This window comes from Trichechus manatus, unplaced genomic scaffold (genome assembly GCF_000243295.1).
Source record: "Trichechus manatus latirostris isolate Lorelei unplaced genomic scaffold, TriManLat1.0 scaffold00035, whole genome shotgun sequence".
In the NCBI taxonomy this organism is placed as follows: Eukaryota; Metazoa; Chordata; class Mammalia; order Sirenia; family Trichechidae; genus Trichechus; species Trichechus manatus.
Genome location: NW_004443971.1, coordinates 18,814,870 through 18,838,700, shown reverse-complemented (window position 1 = coordinate 18,838,700; position 23,831 = coordinate 18,814,870). Strand labels below are relative to the sequence as shown.

General features: G+C 39.4%; 1 protein-coding gene across 5 annotated transcripts in view; it reads left to right on the top strand.

Moving 5' to 3' along the window:
• Positions 1–23,831, top strand: part of NEK7 (NIMA related kinase 7) — a 183,499-nt gene that overhangs the window by 79,618 nt on the left and 80,050 nt on the right. For all 5 annotated transcript variants that reach the window (XR_002823935.1, XM_004375322.2, XM_004375321.2 and 2 more), the window contains exon 2: positions 3,585–3,669. Coding sequence is in view for 4 of the 5 variants with exons in the window: in XM_004375322.2 (XP_004375379.1) it covers positions 3,613–3,669 (57 nt within the window). In the remaining variant the exon portion in view is untranslated. The remainder of the gene's footprint in view (positions 1–3,584; positions 3,670–23,831) is intronic.

Here is a 23,831-nt window from a genome sequence, read left to right as displayed (position 1 = left end):
AGTGAGATAGTCTGTTGTGTTGAAAGCTGTTAGATAGAGGTCGAGTAAGAGGACATTGGTGAGGGTCCTTATAACTCTTAGCTGGACTGTTCAGTAGCTTAACTGGTCTTCTTGCTTGTGGTTATCTCTCCCCCCCACCCCCACCCTGTTTCCCCTATCACATTGCTAGAAAGATTGTCTTTTAAAAATAGTGACCTTATCTTTCTCAGCTGCTTGAAACCCGGCATTAGCTCCCTGGACGAAGTAAATATCACAAAAGTTTTTTTCATCATCTGACACCTGTGTATGTTTTTAAGCCTGATGTTCTGCTACAAACTTCCTCACCCTTCACTGCCTATCAACTTTAATTTAAAGCTACTTACAAGATGCTGTGCTTTGCTTTTGGGTATTTTGACATATTATGTTCTCTTTCCAGAATGCCTCTCCTCCCTAGCTCATGTAAACCATGTTGATTACTATTCATTATTTAAAATCCAACTCAGGCAGTACCTTCTCTGGGCAGCCTGTGTTTTGACTGCAAATTGGTTGCCAGATTTGTTGAATTTGATGATAATTTTCCTCATAATTAACTTTATAGTTACTAAACTGTAGCAGTATTTCATGTTTTTATGACAGACATACATTCATTCATTAAATATTCATTAATCCACCTATTTTGTGTCAAGCACCGACCTAAGAACTGAGGATGCTTGCTGCAATGACACTGGTGGGTCCCTGCCACATTGAATTTGTCATCTAGAAGACTGAATACATATTTAATATATCAAAATGTGTTATTGCTTCATTTATGGTAGTAAATCAATATGTAAACATTTATGTATTCCTATTCTGTAATAGCATTAAGAATCTAATGACACATGGATCTGTGTTAGATATTATGCAAAGAAAATTTTGTTGCTATTTACTTATCATATCCCTTTTCTCATGGAGAGTCTCTTGAAACTGTCTGTGGAAAATGGTGATTTTAATGATTTAGATTTTGCACTAAAAGTTAATTCAATTCACTACTAGGATTCTCTCTGCCCTTCTTCTTTCTCCCCTCCTTGAATCCAACACTATATAAAATCTAATTGATAATACACATATAAAAAAGATAATACATCATGACCAAGTGGGGTTTATCATAGGAATGCAAGGCTGGTTTAACATTTGAAAATGAATCATTGTAATTCAACATTTTAACCAACTAAAGGAAAAAAATCATATCATTATCTCAGTAGACACAGAAAAAGCATTTGACAGAAATCCAGCATCCGTTATTTATAAAAGCTTGAAGCAAAGTAAGAATAGAGGGGACTTTCTCTACCTTATAAAGGACATCTACGAAAATGTACAGCTAATATTACACTTAATGGTAAAAAACTGAATACTTTCCCCTTAAGATGAGGAACAAGAACAGGATGTCTGCTCTCACCACTTTGTTTATTGTACTGGAAGTTGGAGCCATTGCAGCAAGGCAAGAATAAGAAATAAAATGTATGTATAAAATCTACTGGAATCTACAGAAGATCACTATACAGAAATAAATTTTATTTCTCTACACTAACAAAAAACAATCCAAAATAGAAATTTCTTAAAATATCATTTATAATAGTATCAAAAAATGTAAATTACTTAGGAAAAAATCTGAAAAAAGATGTGACAGACTAGTACACTGAAAAGCATTGCTGAAAGAAATGAAAAAAAACTAATAAATGAGAGCTACTGTGTTCATGAATTTGAAGACCCAATATTGTAAGACGTCAGTTCTTCCCAAATTGGTCTCTAACCAGTAGCCGTCAGATTGATTGCGATTCATGGCGACCTCACGTGTGTCGGTGTAGAACTGTGCTATGTAGAGTTTCAGTGGCTGACTTTTTGGAAGTAGATTGCCAGACCATTCTTCCAAGGCACTTCTCGGTAGACTTGAACCTCCAACCTTTCCTTATTAAGAGGTTGCACCACCCAGGGACTCCTGGCAATTGCTACATAAAGTTTATTTTAAATATAATGCCTCAGGGGCTTGAAAGAAGAAATATTACTACTTTTTGTTGCCTCCATGTCTATAGATATTGATGAATGTGAAGATGGGGACTCATCAGTGCCGATATAACCAGATATGTGACAGTACAAGAGGCAGCTTTTATTGACCCACAAGATTTTAGTTATAAAATAACACTTATAAAGAACCTAGAATGTAAAAATGGTGTGGGCACAAGGTCTAACCTCCTCTGACTTCACAAGGGGGAAGGAGAATCAAGATCAACAGCCCAAGGCTGATTCTTACGAGGGGGAGGTCAGACATGCCTCCTCTCTCTACCGTCTTTACCAATTCTGACACCAACCGTCTCTCCTGCGGCGCTTTCTGCTTCTATGCTGGGTTTGGTAATTCATTGCAGTGGCCACACAGAACTCACAGACAATATTCATGATTATGGGGTTTATTAGGCAAGTAACAGTTACAATTCAGGCTCCCAAACGCTCAGGATACAGTTCTTCCATCAGGACAGCCTTTTCCCAGCTGTGCTCACAGGCACACCTCTCTCTAGCCTCTCCCCAAAGGCACTCAGCTTTCTCTGTCTCTGGGCCAGGAAGCCCACCATGCAGTATCCTACTGCCTCCGCTTCTCACTGCCTTCAGTGTTACATCTCGCTGTCTCTCAGCTTCTCAGAGCAGGGATGCCAGTTCCAAAAGGTACACTCTCTGCTCCTGGCTGTTCTTCCTTGATGGTGGTGGGATCCTCTCTCTTTCCCACCTCTGGGGTGGCTCATTTCAAGTCCAGCAAGATGGCAAGACTGACCAATCCTTTTGGTGGGCATAATTACTCTGTCACACCGTCCCGCCCAATCACTTGGGTAAGAATTATAAGACCATGGCTAGAAAGGCCACTCAGAAGTGATCCGTCTCACCTAGTAGAAACGCTTGGTGTTTGTATTAAAATCAGTGCAAAAGTGGCTTGTGAAAATCAAGGGCTGTGCCTCATTTAAATGTGAATTCTGTGCATATTATTCAGTTCCTGGCATGTAATTGATCTTCAGCATATGTTTACTGAATTAATAGATAAATGTTTTATAATTACAAGCAAAATATGCATAAAACAGTAAACACCCTCATATGAGGGTTGGCCTTTTAGATGTAAACCTAAAAATGATAGTAAGCATTACAGTTGGAGAAACAAAATAAAAATACTGACATTTTTGAAATGTGAAGATGAGGTGCATTTTAAGTACGTAAAACATTGAACATGATTATAGGAAGGTTACCAAGGCAATTATCTTCTTGTATTGGGCAGGGTAAAGGGACTTTCTTTGACCTATGCCTGTGTAAGGCATAATGGAGAAGAGAGAATTTCATCTTTGGGAAATAGACAGGTGGAATGTTTAAGCACATAATGCTACTTCGGAAAAGTGGAAATGCTTGAGTCAGTGAATATTTGAGCTAAACAGCTTGGATTTAGCAAATGGCAGAAATAAGTGGGATATCATAATAAATTTTGAAGCATCAGGTAAATCTCTGATATTTCAATGCAAGTATCAGGCATATGATGAGCACCATGAATTGGTGATGATTACATTGTTTAACCTTCACCTGTACATTTTTTGCAGAATTCTAAAGTTCCTGTTGCTTCAGACAATGGATGAGCAATCACAAGGAATGCAAGGGACAGCTGTTCCTCAGTTCCAGCCGCAGGTAATTTGTTCTAATTAAGGCTGGCATAAATCTATTTTAAGTATGTGTGAGGAAGGAAGTAGTACATTTACATTTCCTTTAGGAAATAAAGTAGCTAAAAAAATATTTATTATGACTTTCCAGGTTTTAATCAGAATTGTCTTTGTTTTAAAATATTGTTTTGTGGTACTTAATTCTCATGTACAAACATGAAGGGGAAAAAAAGGCAGCTTTGGGAGTATCTGCATTTTTTTGTGCCGGCCTCTGATTTGACCAGCTGATCCTGTCTTGCCTGTGGAGCCCTGGTGGCGAAGTGATTAAGAGATCAGGCTACTTGCTAACCAAAAGGTCAGCAGTTTGAATCTACCAGCTGCTTCTTGGAAACCCTATGGGACAGTTCTACTCTGTCTTGTAGGGTTGCTATGAGTCGGAATCGACTTGATGGCACATAACACCACCAACAACATAGACCTTGAGGGTTAATATTATGCTTAAAACCAAAAACCAAACCCTTTTCCGTCGAGTCGATTCTCACTTATAACAACAGAGTAGAACTGCTGCATAGAGTTTGCAGGGCACGCCTGGTGGATTCAAACTGTCAACCTTTTGATTAGTAGCCCTATATAGCTCTTAACCACTACACCACCAGCGTTTCCAAATATTAGGCTTAGGGAGAAGAAAAGAACCTGAGGTTACACCCAGGTTGTGGGAGTGCCTGTATTTTTTGTGCCAGCCTCTGATTTGATCAGCTGATCCTGCCTTGTCTACAGTTACTTTCTGTAATTATTACATTCTGCTCTTTCTCATAGTATCTTTCTCCTGTTACGTAGTTGCTCATTTCTTGTAACATAAATGAAGTAAAAAGAATGTTTCAGTAAAAAATGTGCACAGCTTATTAATTCATCATTTAGCACCCTGCATTCAGTATGAATGCCTGTCATGAAGCTCAATATAATGACATTTTAAAAATAACAAATGCCCCTATGTTGAGGCAGCCCATTTTTGTTGTTCATACAGACTGTATTTCTCAGCTTGTTGTTTGAGGCATTCTATAATATGTCTAAAATTTACTCTGCTAGCCTTGTTTTCCCAATTTTACTTAGACCAGTATTTCTAAATTGTTTGAAGAACTGATACTCTTTCAGACGAGTTCTGTAGTCAGCGTAGGCTTGGGAGACATGGGGTGACAGTGACTTTACTGTAGTACTCCTTCAGAGCCTTTCCTGTACTGATGTGCACTGTGAATTTCAAAGAGGGCAATATAGCATGTAGTGTTTTCCAAACTTATTTGATTATGGAACCCCTTTTTTTTTTGTAGAGCATCTGTTGACTTCTCAGGAGCCCTGGTGGCACAGTGGTTAAAGCACTTGGCTCCTAACCAAAAGGTTGGTGGTTCAAACCCATCAGCCATTCTGGGAGAAAGATGTGGGAGTCTGCTTCCGTAATGATTTACAGCCTTAGAAACCCTGTGTGGCAGTTCTACTATGTCTTATAGGGTTGCTATGAGTCAGAATTGACTTGGCTGCAATGGGTTTGGCTCTTGGTTTTTTGTATTGACTTCTCTCAGAAGCATAGTTCAGAAAAATACTGCCCAAAAAATGCTGTTTTCTGCTTCTGTGACTTCTCTTATTTTGCCTGCTCCATCTTTCTCTCCAATTTTTGAAATCCTGTCCACCCTTAAAGACCATCTAAAAATGACTGATCTTCCCTTTCCTTGGAAACTGGATGGTACATTCTTTGTATCTTATTTCTTGTATTTCTGACACTTTTGTATCATTTTTATATGGACATTTTCCTTATCTTTCCTGTTAGGTTAAAATCTCCTTGAGGGAAAGGACTGTGTCATACTTACTTTGGTATGCCTGTGGTGCTTCAGTTTCTCAAATGTAGCCGAGGCTCAGTAAGGACACGTAATTGAAACCAACCTGCAACTCCTTACATTAGCCCTAATTTAAGTTAAATTTAATTACTCCTAATTTAAACCTAATTACAGTGTTAAATTGCCTTTCTTCCTCATACCTGCTGATTTCTGTGTATTGAGTAAAAAGATCTTTTAGCTTAAAGTAAGGACAGTATTTTAATTTCAAGATGGTAGTTTTTTGTTTTTTAAACCTACCACTTATGTTTTGTGTTATGGTCATAAATTAGATTATCAAGATTATAATAAATAACTTCTTTCTATCATATACAGACATAGCTTAATGCCACTGTTATACAACACACACACACACACACACACACACGCACGCACGCACGCACTCTTGTTTCGTATTTCATTGTCACCAGTGAAGGCAGTAAAAGAAACACCTCTAAAAATTAGGTAGTTCGTGTTATGATTTTGAAATTCACAGTTTTGAACAGTCTTGTGCTTCAAAGGAAAAAAATAAGCACTTTCATATTTGCCTCATACTGACTCACCAACCAGGAAAGGTCGGAGCGGCGGTAGGAGGCAAGAATGAAAGTAATTGTTTTCCTATGAGACGCTAGGTTGCCACACAGTATAAATTTCAGAATTATATGAGTCGTTCTGCATTTCTTTTCACACTGTTCCTTTCGTTTATGCTTCCTGCTGCTGCTCGTGTGTGGGTGGACTTCTTTCCCTGTTGGAAATAGGCAAGTGTCATCCCAGGTTCTAGCTGCCTTGTGGCTTGTGGAGGAAGGGAGAATGATTTTTTTTTTTTTTCCTCCTCTTCTACATTCAGACTCGTGGTGTGAGACAGTGAAAGAAAGATTACCTGACAAGAGCTTATAGGTGTTACTGCTTATTAAGTCTTTGAAAAATGTTACTGCTATCAGTAGCATTATTTTAAAAGACTGGGAAAGGACGGCCTCTGCTCAGGGTTGACATCCTCCTTTTGTTTTGTTCCACACCATTGGCCTGAATAATGGGGGTGATATGGCAACGTATGGTTAGCCCAGTGACTTCTTTCACTTTTGTAATGCTAATATAAGTCTGGACATAAACAGACAACTAAGGAAGTCAGCTTTCCAAGTGTCAAATACCAATTCCCTGTTATAATGATGAGTGATGTATATTCTTGGCATAGCCTTTCTTTTTCTTGTTCCAAGATGAATACTCTAACCCCATGATGCGTAATATGTGGTCTTATTTTTAGTACACTATGTGTTCCTTTTTTTATTTTAAAAGCTTTAGAGGGTTAGATTTATGTATCTTTATTAATTTTTTTTTTGCTTTGCTGTCTTTCTCTCGAACTTAGGGAAGAAATTTTTTCTTCCTCCTTCCCTCCCTCTCTCTCTTCCTTCCTTCCTTCCTTCCTTTCTTCCTTCCTTCCACTGAAGTCTAAAAGGTACTGAAAGGATATTTTGACTAGATTCTTATGGAGCCCTGTGGTGTAGTGGTTAAGAGCTCAGCTGCTAACCAAAAGGTCAGCAGTTCGAATCCACGAGCTACTCCTTGGAAACCCTACAGGGCAGTTCTGCTCTGTCCTGTAAGGGTTCCTATGAGTTGGATTCTACTTGATGGCAGTGGGTTTTCTTAGCTATATATTTTCATTGCCTTTGGACTGTTACTTGTGGAACAATGGATTTGACTGATTTTTTTTTTTTTTTTTTTAACACAGACTTTAAAAGGTAATGACAGAAATAGCAAAATATTTACTTTTTACTATGAGACTAATTTTAAATAGTGGAGATTTTTAAGTAACATTTTGTGAGTATTTTGATTTATAGAAGTTGAGTGAAGAGGGCTATGGTATGTTCACCTTTTATCATAAACTTAAATGTAATCAGAGTGCAATTCTAAGAATTTCTGGGAGTGATTAGGAGGAGGATTAATTTTAATTGTAATAATCATCAGAGGCTTAGGTTTAGTATTTTTTGTAAATTTGAAGATATTTAGTGTTGCTTTGGTGATCTGTGAAAGAGGAGAGGAATCCCAGGGTTACAGGTAGAAAAATAGACATTCCTTATTTTTACAGCTTGGAAGGTATGAAAATCTTGTCCTGGAGCCTTCCACCCCAACCAGTGAAGTAGACTGACCACTCCTTTAAGCTTTATGGCAATGCAAACTATAATCCATTTGTGTTTTTGAATCTTTACAAAGCAAGTATGAGGAGATGAGGTGTAGATGAAGATTACCTTGTAGTTTGTTTAGGGTACCAGTCAGGGGACATTGGGGGCCAGAGAGAAGGTAGCCCCCGGTGGACTCCATTGAGTGAGTCAGGCTTTTGGACTCGATAACTATATTACTTTCCTCTCTCTGGAGCTTATCTTCCAGAATTACTTTCTGTGTGAGTCTTCATTTGGCTTACTTTTGAAAAACTGATTTTTATTAAGGTGCTTGTCATATGGCATTAAGTAGAGCTTCTATTTTGGGAAGTCTTTATAGAAATTTAGATGTTAAATTCTCCTTTTAACAGTTCACCTCACTGAGTAACGTTATTGATGTTGAATGAACAGTTGCTGTTTTGAGGAAAGACTCTTGCCATAGTTTAAATTCATTCCCGTGAACCTCAGGTAAACCTAACATTGCTCAGCAATCATATCCTTAGTCCATTCACTCCTTGCTTTCCTTAATGACTGTTTCATATCTTCTCTCTCCTCAAACCCCCAACACCTCCTCATTCTCAGCTGACGACTTTGCTTCGTTTTTCACCGAGAAAACTGAAGCAATCAGAAGAGAACGTCCACAGATTCCTGCAATATCCTCCTCCCAGAATCTGTACTCGCATAGTCCGCCTTTCCTGTTGTTACCAGATGAACTGTCCACACTCCTCTCAAAGGCCAGCTGCCCCATGTGTACCAGATTTCATCTCCTCTCCTATTCAGTTAACCTCCTGGGTCTACTGATTCTACTGGGAAATTCCCATCAGCATACTAATGTGTCATTATTTTTCTTATCTTAAACAGCAAAACAACCTAAAATATAGGTTTTGAAGTCACTCTTCTCTGTAGCTGTTAATGTTATTTCACTGCTCCCTTATACAGCAAAATTCCTAGAAATATTTATCTGTACTTCTGTCTCCCATTTCTCCTTTCACTCTCTTAAATCTACTTTAATTAAGATCCCCCTCCCCACCTAAACTGTTCTTGTCAAGATTCCCATTACCTCATGTTGCTTAGTCTAGGGGTCAGTTCTCAGGCCTCATATTGCTTGCCTTAGCAACTGTATTTGATAAGAGTTGACCATACTCTTCTCTTTGAAGCATAGTCTTCACTTGGCTTCTAGGAACCGTATTTTTCTCATGTCTTACTGATCTCTAATTTGCTGTTTTCTCCTCATGTCCTGGACCTCTTAATGATTGTGTGTGCCCCAAGGCCCAGACCTTGAACCTCTTTTCTATCCATATCCCTTACTTGATAATCTTTTCTAGTCTCTTTATCCTAAATGTGATCTATATGCTGGTGACTTTCAAATTTATGTCTTATCCTGAACCTGTGCCATGAATTCCAGACTCTTTTTCAATTGCCTACTGGATAACATTTGTATGTGTAATAAACTCCACTGCCGTCAAGTTGATTCCGACCTGTAGCGACCCTATAGAACAGAGTAGAACTGCCCCATAGGGTTTCCAAGGAGCGTCTGGTGGATTCGAACTGCTGACCTTATGGTTAGCAGCTGAGTTCTTAACCACTGTGCCACCAGGGCTCCATAGATGTCTCCAATTTAACATGGCCAAAACTAAACTCTAAATATTTCACCAAAACCATACCCACATTCTTCTCTATCTGTTAGTGGCATGTCCATCCTTCTAGTTCCTGAGGCTAAAACCCTTAGAGCCATCCCTGACTTCCTTCCATCTCTGTCATCTAATATGCAATCTGCCAGCAGATCCCATAGGCTCTATCTTTAAAATGTATTTAGAACACTTCTTATCTCCTCCACTGCTATCACTTTGATCAAAGTTATTGCTCACCTATCTTTTTGGGATAACTTTCCCATTGATCTCTTTGCCTTCACCTCAGTCTGTTCCTAGCCCAGTGATCCATTTCAGTCAAATCATGTCTCTCATCTGCTTAAAATCTTCTGATCTGTTTTACTCCAAACTAGTTTTTTTTAGCTTCCACAGAGAAAGCACCACGTACTTTTCCTGACCAGTCTCATCTCCTCAGTTGCCATGACTCTTTATAGGCACCTCAAACTCTCAGTCTTCGAGGTAAAATTTATTGTATTCTGCCCAAGGTTGTACTTTTGCTTGGGACTATTACTGTCATCCATCTAGTTGCCCCAACCAGAAACAAGGGAATGTCATACCCAGTGTTTAGGCACCTTTCACGATCTCTTGATTTTACTCCCTAAATTGCTATTGAGGAGTTCTGGTGGCGCAGTGGTTAAACGCTTTGCTGTTAACCAAAAAGGTTGGTGATTCGAACTCACTGGCTGCTCTGGAGGAGAAAGATGTGGCAGTCTGCTTCCATAAAGATTACAGCCTTGGAAACCCTCTGGGATAGTTCTGCTCTGTCCTATAGGGTCGCTGCAATTGACTTGACGGCAGTGGAAATTGCTGTTGAGTCTGCTAATTCTCTGTGTTTCGATTGCCATGACCCTAGATTGTTTATTGTCATTTCATGCCTAGATGATTGCAGCAGCGTTGTAACTGGTCTCCTCACCTCTTAAACAAAAAAAAAAAACCAAACTCATTGCCATCAAGTCAATTCCAACTCACAGCTTACCTCTTAGCTCTGATTAAAATCTAAAGGAGTTTGAAACATATTTTGAGTCGTGGAAACCCTCTTGGAGTAAGTACATAGCCTCCCATGGTAGCTGTTCTGAAGAACAACATTGAATGGATGCTTTCTAGTATGTTTGTTAAAAGTCAGTTGTGTTATTTCAGGTTTGTTGTTGTTAGGTGCCAGGGAGGTTGTTCTGAATCTTAGTGACCCCATGTACAACAGAACGAAACACCGCTCGGTCCTGCACCATCCTCACAATTGTTGCGAATGAAGGTCCTGGAATCTTTTTACTCTATCTACATCATTAAGGTCAACTCTACTTTGAGGAGGCAGCTCTTCCCCAGTCGTATTTTGAGTGTCTTCCAACCTGAGGGGCTCATCTTCTGGCACTATATCAGAGAGTGCTATGCTGCTATTTATACGGTTTTCACTGGCAAAAATTTTTTTTTTAGAAGTAAATTATTAGATCCTTCTTCCTTGTCTGTCTTAGTCTCGAAGCTCCACTGAAACTTGTCCCCCATGGGTGACCCTACTGGTATTTGCATTACAGCAACACACAAGCCACCACAGTACGACAAACAGACAGACAAGTGGTGGATGTATTTAGGATACCTTTATACTTTGTTTTCCTTTATATCATTTTCATGTGAATATTATGACCTTTTCTTATGATTATGGTTGTATTTTACCTAGTATTCTCACTAAAATATTCATAAAACAAGTATTTCCCAAATTTAGAAATTTTGATAAATATTCCTTCTTTTTTCCTGAGCTATATTTACATAAAATAGATTTAATTATGTATTTTTTTTCACTGGTTTCTCATTCAGTACAGGAGTACAGGTAGATTCAGGAGAAGTTTCTGGAAGAGTTATGACAGGATATCTAGGAGGGGATGACGAGAGTCTCCGGTCGGTCTAACACGACATTAACTTTAGAACCAGTTAAGTGGGCGCGTGGGCAGGCACCGCCTTCACAGTAAGGAATGCTGTGCCCACAGGACTTCGTGCGCTCCCCTCACTGGTGGACCATAGTTGTTAGTCACTTATTTCTTTAGTTGACAGAGAACACTGTTCATAATATTTTAGAGGACTCATGGCAAAAAAAAAAACCACTATAAACTATTCTTTGGTGTTGTGAACTGATTAAATTTTTGATACTCAGTGGTGCTCTTCACATTCTCCCCATTTTCTCTTGCTTTATGTTAGAAATTCCATACAGTTCTTTATTATTAACTTCCTGTGACATTATTGGACTTGCATAGAATTATGTAGAGATTCCCTACAAGAGTCTTCAGTCTCAAAAAAAAAAAGAAACCGTTATTTCCCTCTCCTGTGTCCATTCTACCCTATTGCTCTTTTCATTAGCTTAAAATATCTTGCACTATTAGTTAGATTGGTTACGTGTACATGGGAGTGATGATCAGTATATGAATAGTTTTATGATTGCATCTGATGTCACGTGTCACACTTGCCATAGATCTTTGGTTTTGTATTTGATAAAGTGACATATACAGTTAAGGCAGTCGTTTATACTCTTCCTTCACCTTTTGAACCTGGTAGGGTTGAATGATTCTCTTCTTCCTACTTATGTTTTTCCCTCATTTTTGTTGTTTATAATTGAAGATCAAATCTCCAAAACTTTAAGACCGAGTGACACGAATTTGTTTTCAGTAAAATATGTTGCAATTCTTTTGTTAGGATTTGAAAATCTTACTCATTTTACCTTAATTCACCCGGCAATCCCTGTTACCAAATTGGATAATTTTAATTGAGGGTAAAGTGGCTTTTGTCCACTGATATTTCTCAGCATGTTAGCAAATGATATGCCCATTAACTAAATCATTTATTTTTGACTGATTTTGAAGTCTAAATGAGGAAAAGAAACGTTGATTTCCCAATAATGCTGTGAAAATACCCGGTAACATGTCTTTTTTTGGAGCTTGCTGTAAATGGGTTACCTCAGATGACAAATTTATTGTGATTTGCAAGTCAGGTTAGCAGCTGATTTGAAGTGGGCCAACTCCAGAAAGTCTTTATCTCTGAAATGAAATATATTTTCAAGGGAGTAGTAGTCTATCTTAGTGTTAAAGAAAGTAAGTTTCTACATATTTTAATGGCATTTAATATTTGAAATAGTAGGATAATTAAATAGTAAACTGGGAAAAACCGACAGCATTTTGATAAGCTCTACTATGAGAAGAAATAATAGGATGTGGTATTTCTTTTTATCCAAAGCTGAAAAAATGATCATCTGACATCTGGATTCTGCCTGGTCATCACACAAGCGACATTGACCAGCTCTACCTGTGGAGGTCATGGAAGGCTTAACAGTTACTGTGACTTTTCAACGAAGTCTTAAAGGATGAGTTAGTTTACCAGGTCATGATGAAAGGTTTTCCAGACAGAGGAAATAGCATGTATAAAAGGACATAAGGTCGAGAGAACATGGCTTATTTTAACAATGGCGAGTCATGTCAGATTGCTGGAAACAAGATGCATATCAGGTTAAGAGTGATGAGACATGAAACTGTAGAGACTTTTTATAATATGCCAGAGAGTTTGACTTTCATGCTATTGGGTGTGGCATTATAGGACAAGCTTTCTAGCAACAGACTGGGGAATGAATTGAAGAAGGGTAATTCTTGAGGCATGGAGGCTGTGTATGTTGCAGACTAGACCAAGACTTTGACAATGGAGAGGGGAGGACAAACTTGAGCAATATTTTGAAGGAACATTTAATAAAGCTTGGTGCCCAAATATGGATGTGAGTAAGGGCAGGTGAGTGGATAATGATAGCATTAATTGAGGAAGAGAATAGAAGGAGAACAATTTTAAACTTCTTAAGATCATTGTTCCAATTGAAATTCAGCTTAGAAGGGGGGCTGGACCAGAGTGAAATTTTATATTCATCAGCTTGATCCCGATGAGTCAGATTGCACAGAATGAGTGAGCAAATTGAGAATAGAAGGCTGACAATACTACCCTGCGGAACACCAGCATTTCTGGGGAGGAATATGTAGAGGAACTGGGAGGAAAGCAGAAGGACAGGCCTGTGCTTAGTGTGGTGGTTTAGGATGTGAGCTTCTGATTGTTTGGGATCAAGGGTTCTTCTTCTCACTAGCTATGTGATAGAGGGCAAGTTATTTAATGTCTATAGGCCTCAGTTTTGTTATCAGTAAATGAGAAGAATAATAGTTTTTACCATGCTTTTAGCATGATGCTTGGCATATAGTTAACACTCATTAAATGTTAGTAATGATGATGGTGATGATGACAATGAGGTCAACAATGATGATGGCAGTGGCAATGTGTGCCAGATTGTCTTGGCCCACAGGTTTCTCTACCCATTGCTTTATTCTATATAACATTTTTTTTTTTTTTTTTTTTTTTTACTGCATTTTATTACCTAACTTCTGCCCAAACACCTTCTCCTTTAGCCTGGTTTATCCCAGTAAATAGCATCACTTTCCATCTAGGTGCTCAAGCCAAAAATCTATGAGTCATCATTGATTTCTCCCTGTCCCTCACTCCCCGTATTCCGTTGATCAGAAAGTCCTTTGGCTTTTCCTCCAGATCATATCCTGGTTCCATCTGCCTCTCCAAATCTCCATATTACTTCCCAGGCCGAGTTCATTACCTCTCTGTAGCCTTCTATAGACGACAGTCTCCTCTGTCAACTCTTGTTCTAAACGTCCCTTTCCCCAAACCCTTCTCCACACAGCATCATGAGTTATCATTGTAACATGTGTATCGGAACATATTACAGTACTCACCTGCTTAAAACCCAAACCTCTACTCTTGTTTTCAAAGCACTATGTGATTTCGACTGTGCTTACCTCTTTAACCTCATTCCTTTACACTGTCCACTTTCCCCACCATACTTCAGCCATAGGTTTTTTTTTTTTTTTTTTTTTTTTACTGTTCCTTGAATACATCAAGCTATTCCTTCCTTAAGATATTTTCTCCAGCTGTTCTTTCTGCTATAGCTGCTCTTTCTTTTCCTTCTTGTCTTTTAATCTCAGCATGGATGTCACCTCCTCAGCAACATCATCCCTAAATTACCCAATCTGAAATAGACATCCACTCGTTTTCTATCATATTACCCTATTTTATTTTTCTACATGTTACTTAAATTCACAGAGGAAATATTAGATACTGTTATGTATTTGTTTATGGTCTTGTGTATTATGTGTTTAGTATTTATACTTCCTTCCACACTGCCCCTCCCCACTAGAATGTAAGCTCCATGAGCACATTTCCCTGTCTGTCTTTATTTTCTATTACCTGTCAAATAATATATTAATGTGGTGTCTGGCACATAATCTAAAACCAACCCAGCCCCTTGCCCTTGAGTTGATTCTGATACATAGCCACCTTGTAGGATAGAGTAGACCTGCCCCATAGGGTTTCCAAGGAATGGTTGGTGGATTTGAACTGCTGACCTTTTGGTTAGCAGCCAAGCTCTTAACCACTGTGCTACCAGGGCTCCGCTGTCTATCAAATAATATATTAATATGGTGTCTGGCACATAATAGATTCTCAATTAATATTTGTGTAACAAATGAATAAATTAAAAAAACCTCCTGCTCTTTCTGTCTCTGTCTCTCTCTCTTGATAAACTTTTTCTCTCCATATTTAATTTTACCAGGTATAGTTGGTGGTGTTCGTGGAGGAGTGGGGGAGATGGGAGTATCTTTGCTATAAATTAATTATCCTGCTCACAATAAACTGGGAGAGGTAATCAGCATTTTTAGTTATATCATTTGGATGTAATTATTATGCTAGGTAATGTAATTAGTTGTAATTGGATGCTACATATATCAGGGCCTTAAAACATAGAGTCCCCGAGTGGCGCAATTAAGCACTAGACTACTAGCTGGAAGGCTGGCAGTTTGAACCCCACCCAGAAGCACCTTGGAAGACAGGCCTGGTGATCTGCTTCTGAAAGGTCACAGCCTTGAAAACCCTATAGAGTAGTTACACTCTGCACACATAGGGTTTCCATGAGTCAGAATTGACTTGACAGCAACTAACAACAACGATGATGTTTAATAAGATAATTGGTTATATTTGGTCACTCTTTTTTCTTATGCTGTGATGAATTTCCTCCTTTGTTTGATAGAAAGCCAGTTATAATGATTAGTGGTATATTGTTCAAACTGGTGTAAGCCTCCAACACAGGAATATTTGGGAATAAGTTACTTTCTAAACAGTTCAAGAAATTTTAGGGAGATAATTTTTCCAATGGGAGGCATGAATAATTAGGCTTTACTGGCACATATGGTGTTTTTGGGTTTCCAATGAAGTTTCTAGGAAATAACATATGACAAGAGTTGTGTTAGAAATTGTCAGAAAGGATTTTCTAGTTTGTGTAGTTTGGAGGTGACTGACAAAAAAGATCATAGCATGAGCTTTATTGCTAAGTAAAATTGAAGGGCATTTGAAGTTCTGTGATTTTTAAAGTTTGGAGAAAGCTAATAATATGAAATTTAAAGTAATTTATTAATGTAAGTAAGTGGTAACATGAAAATCACCAGCAAGAGTTGAGTTTGGAATAACAATGAAAACCTTATTAATGGTGTTAAATATTATAATTCATACTGGCTTGTATGTTAGATCATTGATAACAATACCTCCAGGAATTATCAGGACATAATTTTCTCTCTGAAGAGTCTTTTGAGTCCATGCTGTGACTCTTCTAATTTCCCCAGAGAGAATTCTCGTCATGATGTTATCCTGAATTATCTTATTGCTCAGTAAGTGTTCTTGCCTTGAAATTTAAAGCAAATTGACTTAGTCCTAGGATATTATTAATTGTATAAAGAGTCTCCACCTGTGAGGATAAGCGCCAGGGGCAGAATAGAGTGGATTTTATTTTGAAATGAAAAGTTTTTTGCGTGAAGGAAGCAGTAAACACAGACTGACGTGTAGAAGTGAATCCCAATTAGTTAGCAAGATCTGGTGTTATGTGATTAGAGTACATTCAGATCAACACGAGATCTGTTAGGGAGAAACCAGAACACCTAGGGTGTCATATAAATGTTCATTCATTCTGGTGTTTTCATTTCTTAGTTGTCATATGTGATTTTGAATGCTTATTTTATGTTTCTGAGATTTCAGAATGCTTTTATAGCATGATCTGTTAGTATATAGATTCAGATACCTCAAGGATCTAAACATAAATTACCACAAAAAATGTGATAAAATTACTTCCAGGATCAGTTTTAATTATGCCTTTTAAGTGAGGATTTCTGTGTGTCTTATAGTTAGTAATTAAGAAATAAAGTAATATTAAAAAGCAACCTGTGTAGGCTTATAGTTACGTTGTCCATGTTAATTAGTTATATTTTGAAGCTTCTTGCAAAACTGAATTTGTTTGAAAATAATTATAAGGGGTATACAGGCTTTGTTTAGTAATTTCAGAAGACTCTGTGTGCTGAACTAGCCTTGCCTTCTGTCAGTTTTCTTTTGTCACGAAAAGTATGCAGTTTCAAACTTATAGGGTTTATGGGGCCTGCCACAGTTATTCTCCTCTTCATTTTACCTGTGATTTTTAACTGTGTGTTGAGCACATTCCAACCATATAACCTAACTGCCACCAAATATGGTTTTATGTACTAAGTATTCCCCAATAATTATTAAAAGGACTTTGGACAGAATAACTATAGTTAGATATACTGTATTATCAGTCAGGTAGCCTTATAATCAAAGGATTATATATATATATATACATATATATATAAAATCATTTCTATTCATGAATCAAGAAGATAATCCACATGATAAATGGGGTATCCCAGTTGCAGTGTAGAGTCTAGGATTGGGTGATACTTGGAAGTCTAGCGACAGATAGAGAAGGGACAGACTCCCAACTGTGGCCCAGAGAAAGAGGGAATAGAAAAGAAAATTGAGGTAGAAACTTAAAAATTAGAGGATGTAAAGGAGGGTCTACAAACAGAAGAGCCTTGTTATAAGAGTAGGGTGGTAGAAAAGTGTTTTTGCTGGCACTCTTGAGGAAGGAAAAGTCTTAGAAGTCATTGAGCACTTGCTGTGTGCTTGACTCTATATTTAATTCACTCAAATACAATTCTCTGAGGTAGGCTTACTCCTGTTTTATAGAAGTAGGAACGAAGATTTGGATAACTTGCCCTGCAAGGAAAGATATTGAACATCAGAACTGGGATTTGAGCCCAGGCCTTGCTGACCTATTCCAGAACCTGTGCCTTTTCTGTTGGGGTATACGAAAATCCAGTGGATTCCTTTGGAAATGACATGCCTGGGTCAGGTTTGGGAGGAAGACTGATTTGAAGCACTGTGTTCAATATATCCCACATCGCTCTAACAGGGACATGATTTATTACTAACATCTCCTTGAACAGTGGGATTAAAGGGAATTTCCTGGATTCATCTGTTGGGATGCTATTAATGGCAGAGGCAGATGCCTTACTTTCTAGGTAAGGTTCTTTTAACTACAGTATACTGCTTTCCCACTAGTGTATACTTACAGCCTGTATACTTATCAGTAATTGCAGCCATACACTATGTATTTGAAGCCTTTTACATTCATTAAGTTCTTTCAGATACATTAACTCGTTGAGTAAATGTTTACTGTCTACTTCACATCAGACGGCCTTCATGGCATCTGGATACAAAGATAAATAAAATTTGGTCTCTGCCTTTGAGAAGCTCAGTATACAGAAGGAGAAATATATATATATGAACTAATCATTACAATTCAGTGTGACTCATTAAACCTTGAACTGAAACTATCCCCTGAGGTCACCTTTTAGCAAAATAACAGATTGGCACACAAAATAAAGGATATTATGCATGAGTATAGTGCTTCATTAAAAACTGTATACAGGAGACCAAAAGGCAAAGATGGGAAGACAAAGGGGGCAGAGAAACTAGAATACTAGAAATGGAAAAACCAGAATGCAATTAATGAGAATGTTGACACATTGTAAAAAATGTAACTAATGTCACTAAACAGTTTGTGTAGAAATTGTCAAATGGGAGCCTAATTTGCTGTGTAAACTTTCACCGAAAACAGAGTAAAATATAATTAAAAAACAAAACAAAACAAAACTGTGTGATGCAGAACCTAGCACAGTGCCTGTATTTCTACAACTGTTTATTGAGTTGAATGACTGTTGTCAATTGCTGTGGAAACAAATTCTAAGATGATTCCTTAGAAGAACTGACAATGGAGCTGAATCTCAAAGATGAGCCAAAGTGTGCCAGGTGGTGAAGGAAAAAGAGGTTATTCAGAAGGCATGAGAACAAGCACATGTAAAGCAGTGGAGAAGCCAGAACTCCTGGTGCAGTTGGGGTATATATGATGTGGCTGGTAGATGAGACTCATGGCTAGGTGTGAAAGTAATGTTATTAAGAACCTTCTGTTGCAGGCAAGACATCACTATCCTCATTTTGCAGTGGAAGAAACAGAGTAAGTAGGTTTTTATTCTCTAAAATGTTGAAGAACCTTTACATGGCTCATCTCAGGTTCAGAAACCACCTGGTGCAGCTCAGGGTGGGAGTGGAGTTAGGGAAGCAGCTCCTTTATAAAAGGAAACCAAAGACTATCCCAGAGCCGGGTGGGAGTCCCAGGGCAGTGTCTCTTAGCCCCAGTCTGGGAAATTCTGTCGGCCTTGCTAGGGCTCAGGTTTGGGCTGCTCTCTTATGTGGCTGTGCCCGGCCCTGCACACACCCCAGGCAGCCTCCCAGGTTGGCCTGGGCCCCGATGGGCCTGCCCTTGGGCTTTGGAGGCCTCAGGTCACCACCTGGCCTCCGATCCTTTACCTGCTGCTTCTTGCATGGAGGTCTGGCGGGCTGTCTCCGCTTGGTCAGTCCAGGGAGCATGTCCTCCTCAGGCTCCTCACCCACCACCTGGTGGAAATACTCAGCTTCATCCCCCTTCCTCCTCAGGTCAGCCAGCCCCTGGTAGGGACCCCAGGTCCTTGACTTCACTGCCCCCACTGGCCTCTGCCTGTGCTCTCTTCATGCCTGCCAGGCTCTTCTTGTGGGCCTCTCGCTGCTCCCACTTGTGCTGCCCGTTGTGGGCCTGCTGGTCCTGTCTGGGCCTTCAGCCTCAGCCTCTCCTCCGTGGCCACCAGGATGGTCTGCATCTCCTCCTCCATCTTGTGCATGAAACTGTGGAACAGAATGTTCCCCTCCCTGACACTCTCTTGGGTCTTTTTTAAAAATATTTTTATTGTGCTTTAGGTGAAAGTTTACAGCTCAAGTTAATTTCTCATACAAAAATTAATACACATATTATTTTGTGACATTGGTTGCAGTCCCCACAATGTGACAGCACACTCCCCCTTTCCACCCTGGGTTCCCTGTGTCCAATCAAGTAGTTCCTGTCCCTGCCTTCTCACTCTGACCACCCTGCCTCTGGACAGGAGCCACCCAGTTGGTCTCCTGTATCTGACTGAACTAAGAAGCGCACTCCTCATGTATGTTATTTTTTGTTTTATAGTCCCATCTAACCTTTGTCTAAAGAGTGGGCTTTGGGAATGATTTCAGTTCTGGGTACCAGAGTGTCCAGGGGCCGTAGTTTCAGGGGTTCATCCAGTCTCTGTCAGACCATTAAGTCTGGTCTTTGACTCTCCTGAATCTTGATGAGCTGCAGCATCATCCAGGACTGATCTCAGTGAGCCGCAGGGCACCCTGCTGGACCCTCATGTTGCCATGCCCGGCGAGAGCCTGGGGCAGCTCTGTAATGTTGTGCTCCATCTTGCTCTGAGAGCCCTGCGCCCATGGTCAGCAGCTCGCTGATATCCTACAGACGGCTCAGGTGTCAGGGAACTTCTCCTGGAGAAATGTCTTCATCCCGCAACTTGTGCTCACAGGAAAGACTTTGATGCTATGATGGCAGAAGTCCAGCTCCTGGGAGTTGGATGATGAGGAGGTCTCACTTGATGGTGTTCAGGTTTACCTTGTGCACGTTGATGAAGGGGAACAGGTTCTGGAACATAGTGGCCATAAGCTTCACAGGCATGCCATGGGGCCAAAGCTGTTGAGCACCAGGAGGGGTGGGTAGGCATCCCCCAGAAGGCTCATGCTGGACGACAGACATATTTGCAGTCAGACATTGCCCGAGCAGATGTTATGTGGCACATGACTGTATACTATATACTAAGACAAACCTTTGACTAACTGACATTAGATACAAACCGTACCTAACTGTTCTGACTTTTACATACAAATTTGACGTAAAGACAGATTTAGGAATGTAATCTGGGGACTGCCTGTATATGTATCACCTGTCTGATGATCTCCTAAAGGAGACCTTATCCTACACAAGCTTATTTTGATACAAATTGCAGCGTAGCAGAGAGACCCAAGGGTAGTTGGAAATGTGCAGCTATGCTTCTTTCTCGTGTCAGCTCTCCACGTCTACACTGGGTGACAGGACATGGAAGCGGATGAGACAAGCTGTCACTCACCCACACTGCCCTTTGAAGAAAGGCCATGGGGGGAAAAAGGTGCCGCAAATGGGCTGTGAAGTTTACATACACTGCCCACTGTTAAACAGATTACGTCTAATGAAGTGTCTAATGCTCAGGCCTATCAACCTAATCCTTAGTGGCAGTTCATCCCTCAACTGCCAGAAAACACCGCCCTCTGGCCCTCTCTCGCCACTCTGGCCGCCAAGCACAGGGAGGTGCCCAGTGTTAATAAACCACAACAGTGTGTGATCTGACATGCAAATGTAGGTCATTGCATATGTAAATGTGTGATTACAAACCTGCATGCCAAAACACATTAGTGAGACTTTGCTCTCAGCATGCGGTTGTCACACTGCCTTAGCAGTTCACGCTAATATTTGTCAAGTTATTGTGCAGACAGAAGATGGAATTCCCAGTCAGATTTGAAGTATATGGATTCTGTGATAGCGTTCATAGTGATGAAGCTATATTTTACCACTGAGATTGACAAGTCTGCATCAGGAGAAGAATGGTCTCTTAAGTGTATGGGAGAGGAAGGAGTGCTATTTCTTAGATGTTAAAAACTATTTTGGTGTGTCAATTTTTACAAAAAAAGAAATTTCTTAGAAAAGCATAGGCAATTTTGAAGATCCCTCCCCTTTTAAATGAAACTCTTACTTAAAGTTAAATAACTAAAAAATATTGCTAATATCCACTGAATGTATGAGAAGCGATGCTTTGTAAGAGTCACAGTGACAATTATAAATTAATTTCAATAACAAAAAAAAAAAGCCTCTTACAAATGAATAGCATGGCAAATTGTCGCCCTTTATTTGGTAATTATATTTTGGTTTTATTTTGATATGTCTTTTTGTTTTCATTTTAATGTGTCTATTCCCACTTTTATTTTTCCTTAAAAGACTTGAAATTGAAAATATCTGTAGATTATCCTGTGTTGTTGTTGTTGTTGTTGTGTGCCATCGAGTCGATTCCGACTCATAGCGACCCTATAGACAGAGTAGAACTGCCCCATAGGGTTTCCTAGGCTATAATCTTGATATGAGCAGATCTCCAGGCTTTTTCTCCTGTGGAGCCACTAGGTATGTTGGAACAGCCGACCTTTCATTTAGCAACTGAGTGGTTAAGCTCCTTAAATTATCATGTGTTGTTGTTATTATTGTTGGGTGCCGCCAAGTCAGTTCCGATTCATAGTGACCCTATGTACTACAAAACAAAACACTGCCTGGTCTTGTGCCATGCTCACAATCATTATGCTTGAACTCGTTGCAGCCACTGTGTCAGTCTATCTTGTTGAGGCTCTTCCTTTTTTCGATGACGCTGTACTTGATGTCCTTCTCCAGGGACTGATCCCTCCTGACAACATGTCCAAAGTATGTAATACATAGTCTCGCCATCCTTGCTTCTAAGGAGCATTCTGGTTGTACTTCTTCCTAGACAGATTGATTCATTCTTTTGGCAGTCCATGGTATATTCGATATTTTTCGCCAACACCACAATTGAAAGGCATCAATTCTTCTTTTGGTCTTCCTTATTCATTGTTCAGCTTTTGTGTGCATATGACGCGATTGAAAATACCATGGCTTGGGTCAGGCGCACCTTAGTCTTCAAGGTGACATGTTTGCTTTTCAACACTTTAAAGAGGTCTTTTGCAGCAGATTTGCCCAATGCAATGCGTCTTTTGATTTCTTGACTGCTGCCTCCATGGGTATTGACTGTGGATCCAAGTAAAATGAAATCCTTGACAACTTCAATCTTTTCTGTGTTTATCTTGATGTTGCTTATTGGTCCAGCTGTGAGGATTTTTGTCTTCCTTATGCTGAGGTGGTAGTCCATACTGAAGGCTGCGGTCTCTGATCTTCATCGGTAAGTGCTTCAAGTCTTCTTCACTTTCAGCAAGCAAGGTTGTGTCATCTGCATAACAGTTGTTAATGAGTCTTCCTCCAGTCCTGATGCCCTGTTCTTCGTATAGTCCAGCTTCTCAGATTATTTGCTTAGCATACAGATTGAACAGGTTTGATGAAAGGTTACAACCATGACACACACCTTTCCTGACTTTAAACCACGCGGTATCCCCTTGTTCTGTTTGAACAACTGCCCCTTGATCTATGTACAGGTTCCTCACGAGCACAATTAAGTGTTCTGGAATTCCCATTCTTTGTAATGTTATCCATAATTTGTTATGATCCACACAGTCGAATGCCTTTGCATAGTTAAACACAGGTAAACATCTTTCTCTGCTTTTAGCTAGGATCCATCTGACTTCAGCAATTATATCCCTGGTTCCACATCCTCTTCTGAATCTGGCCTGGATTTCTGGCAGTACCCTGTCAATATACTGAGTATCATGTAGGGTCCCATAAGGTTTGGTCATATTGTAGGTGACTTTGTTTAATGTTTGCCCTATGACAGAATGATTGAATGAATAAAGTAGTACATGAAGAAACAAATGAAAAAAAAAAACAAAAAACCTAGGACAAAGGGTAAAATTGATAAGGAGTTGAGTTTTATCTCAAAATGGGAATGACTGCCATGCCCCACAATACCCTATAATTGTGCCTCACAATACCCTGTAATTTTACTCCATTAATGCCCTGTAATTATTTTTTTTCACAGCACAGTGAAGAGCCTCCATGTATTTGGGAATGTTTTCGAGAGGAGAGAACATTTTTGATTCGTTTCTGTTTCTCTAGTAGATGGCACAGTGCTTAGTGCCTGGCACATAGTAGCTACTCACAAAACGTTAGTTATAAAATGGAAGGGCTTCCCATGAACAAAAAACATGTTTAACAGGTTAAACGATTTTTTTTTTAATTTTTAAAATTTTCTATAGCACTTCAGGTGAAGGCCCACAGAACAAATAGTCTCTCATGAAACAGTAGTACACATGTTGTTTTATGACATTGGTCAACAACCCCACAACATATCAACCCTCTCACTTCTCAACCTTTTTTCTGGTGAAAATACACATAGCCAAAGATACACCATCTCGAAAACCTCTACATGCACAGTTCAGTGACATCGACCACGCTCCTCCAACCGTACTGCTATTCTTACCTAAGATGAAGGCCTACAGAACAAAATAGTCTCTCAT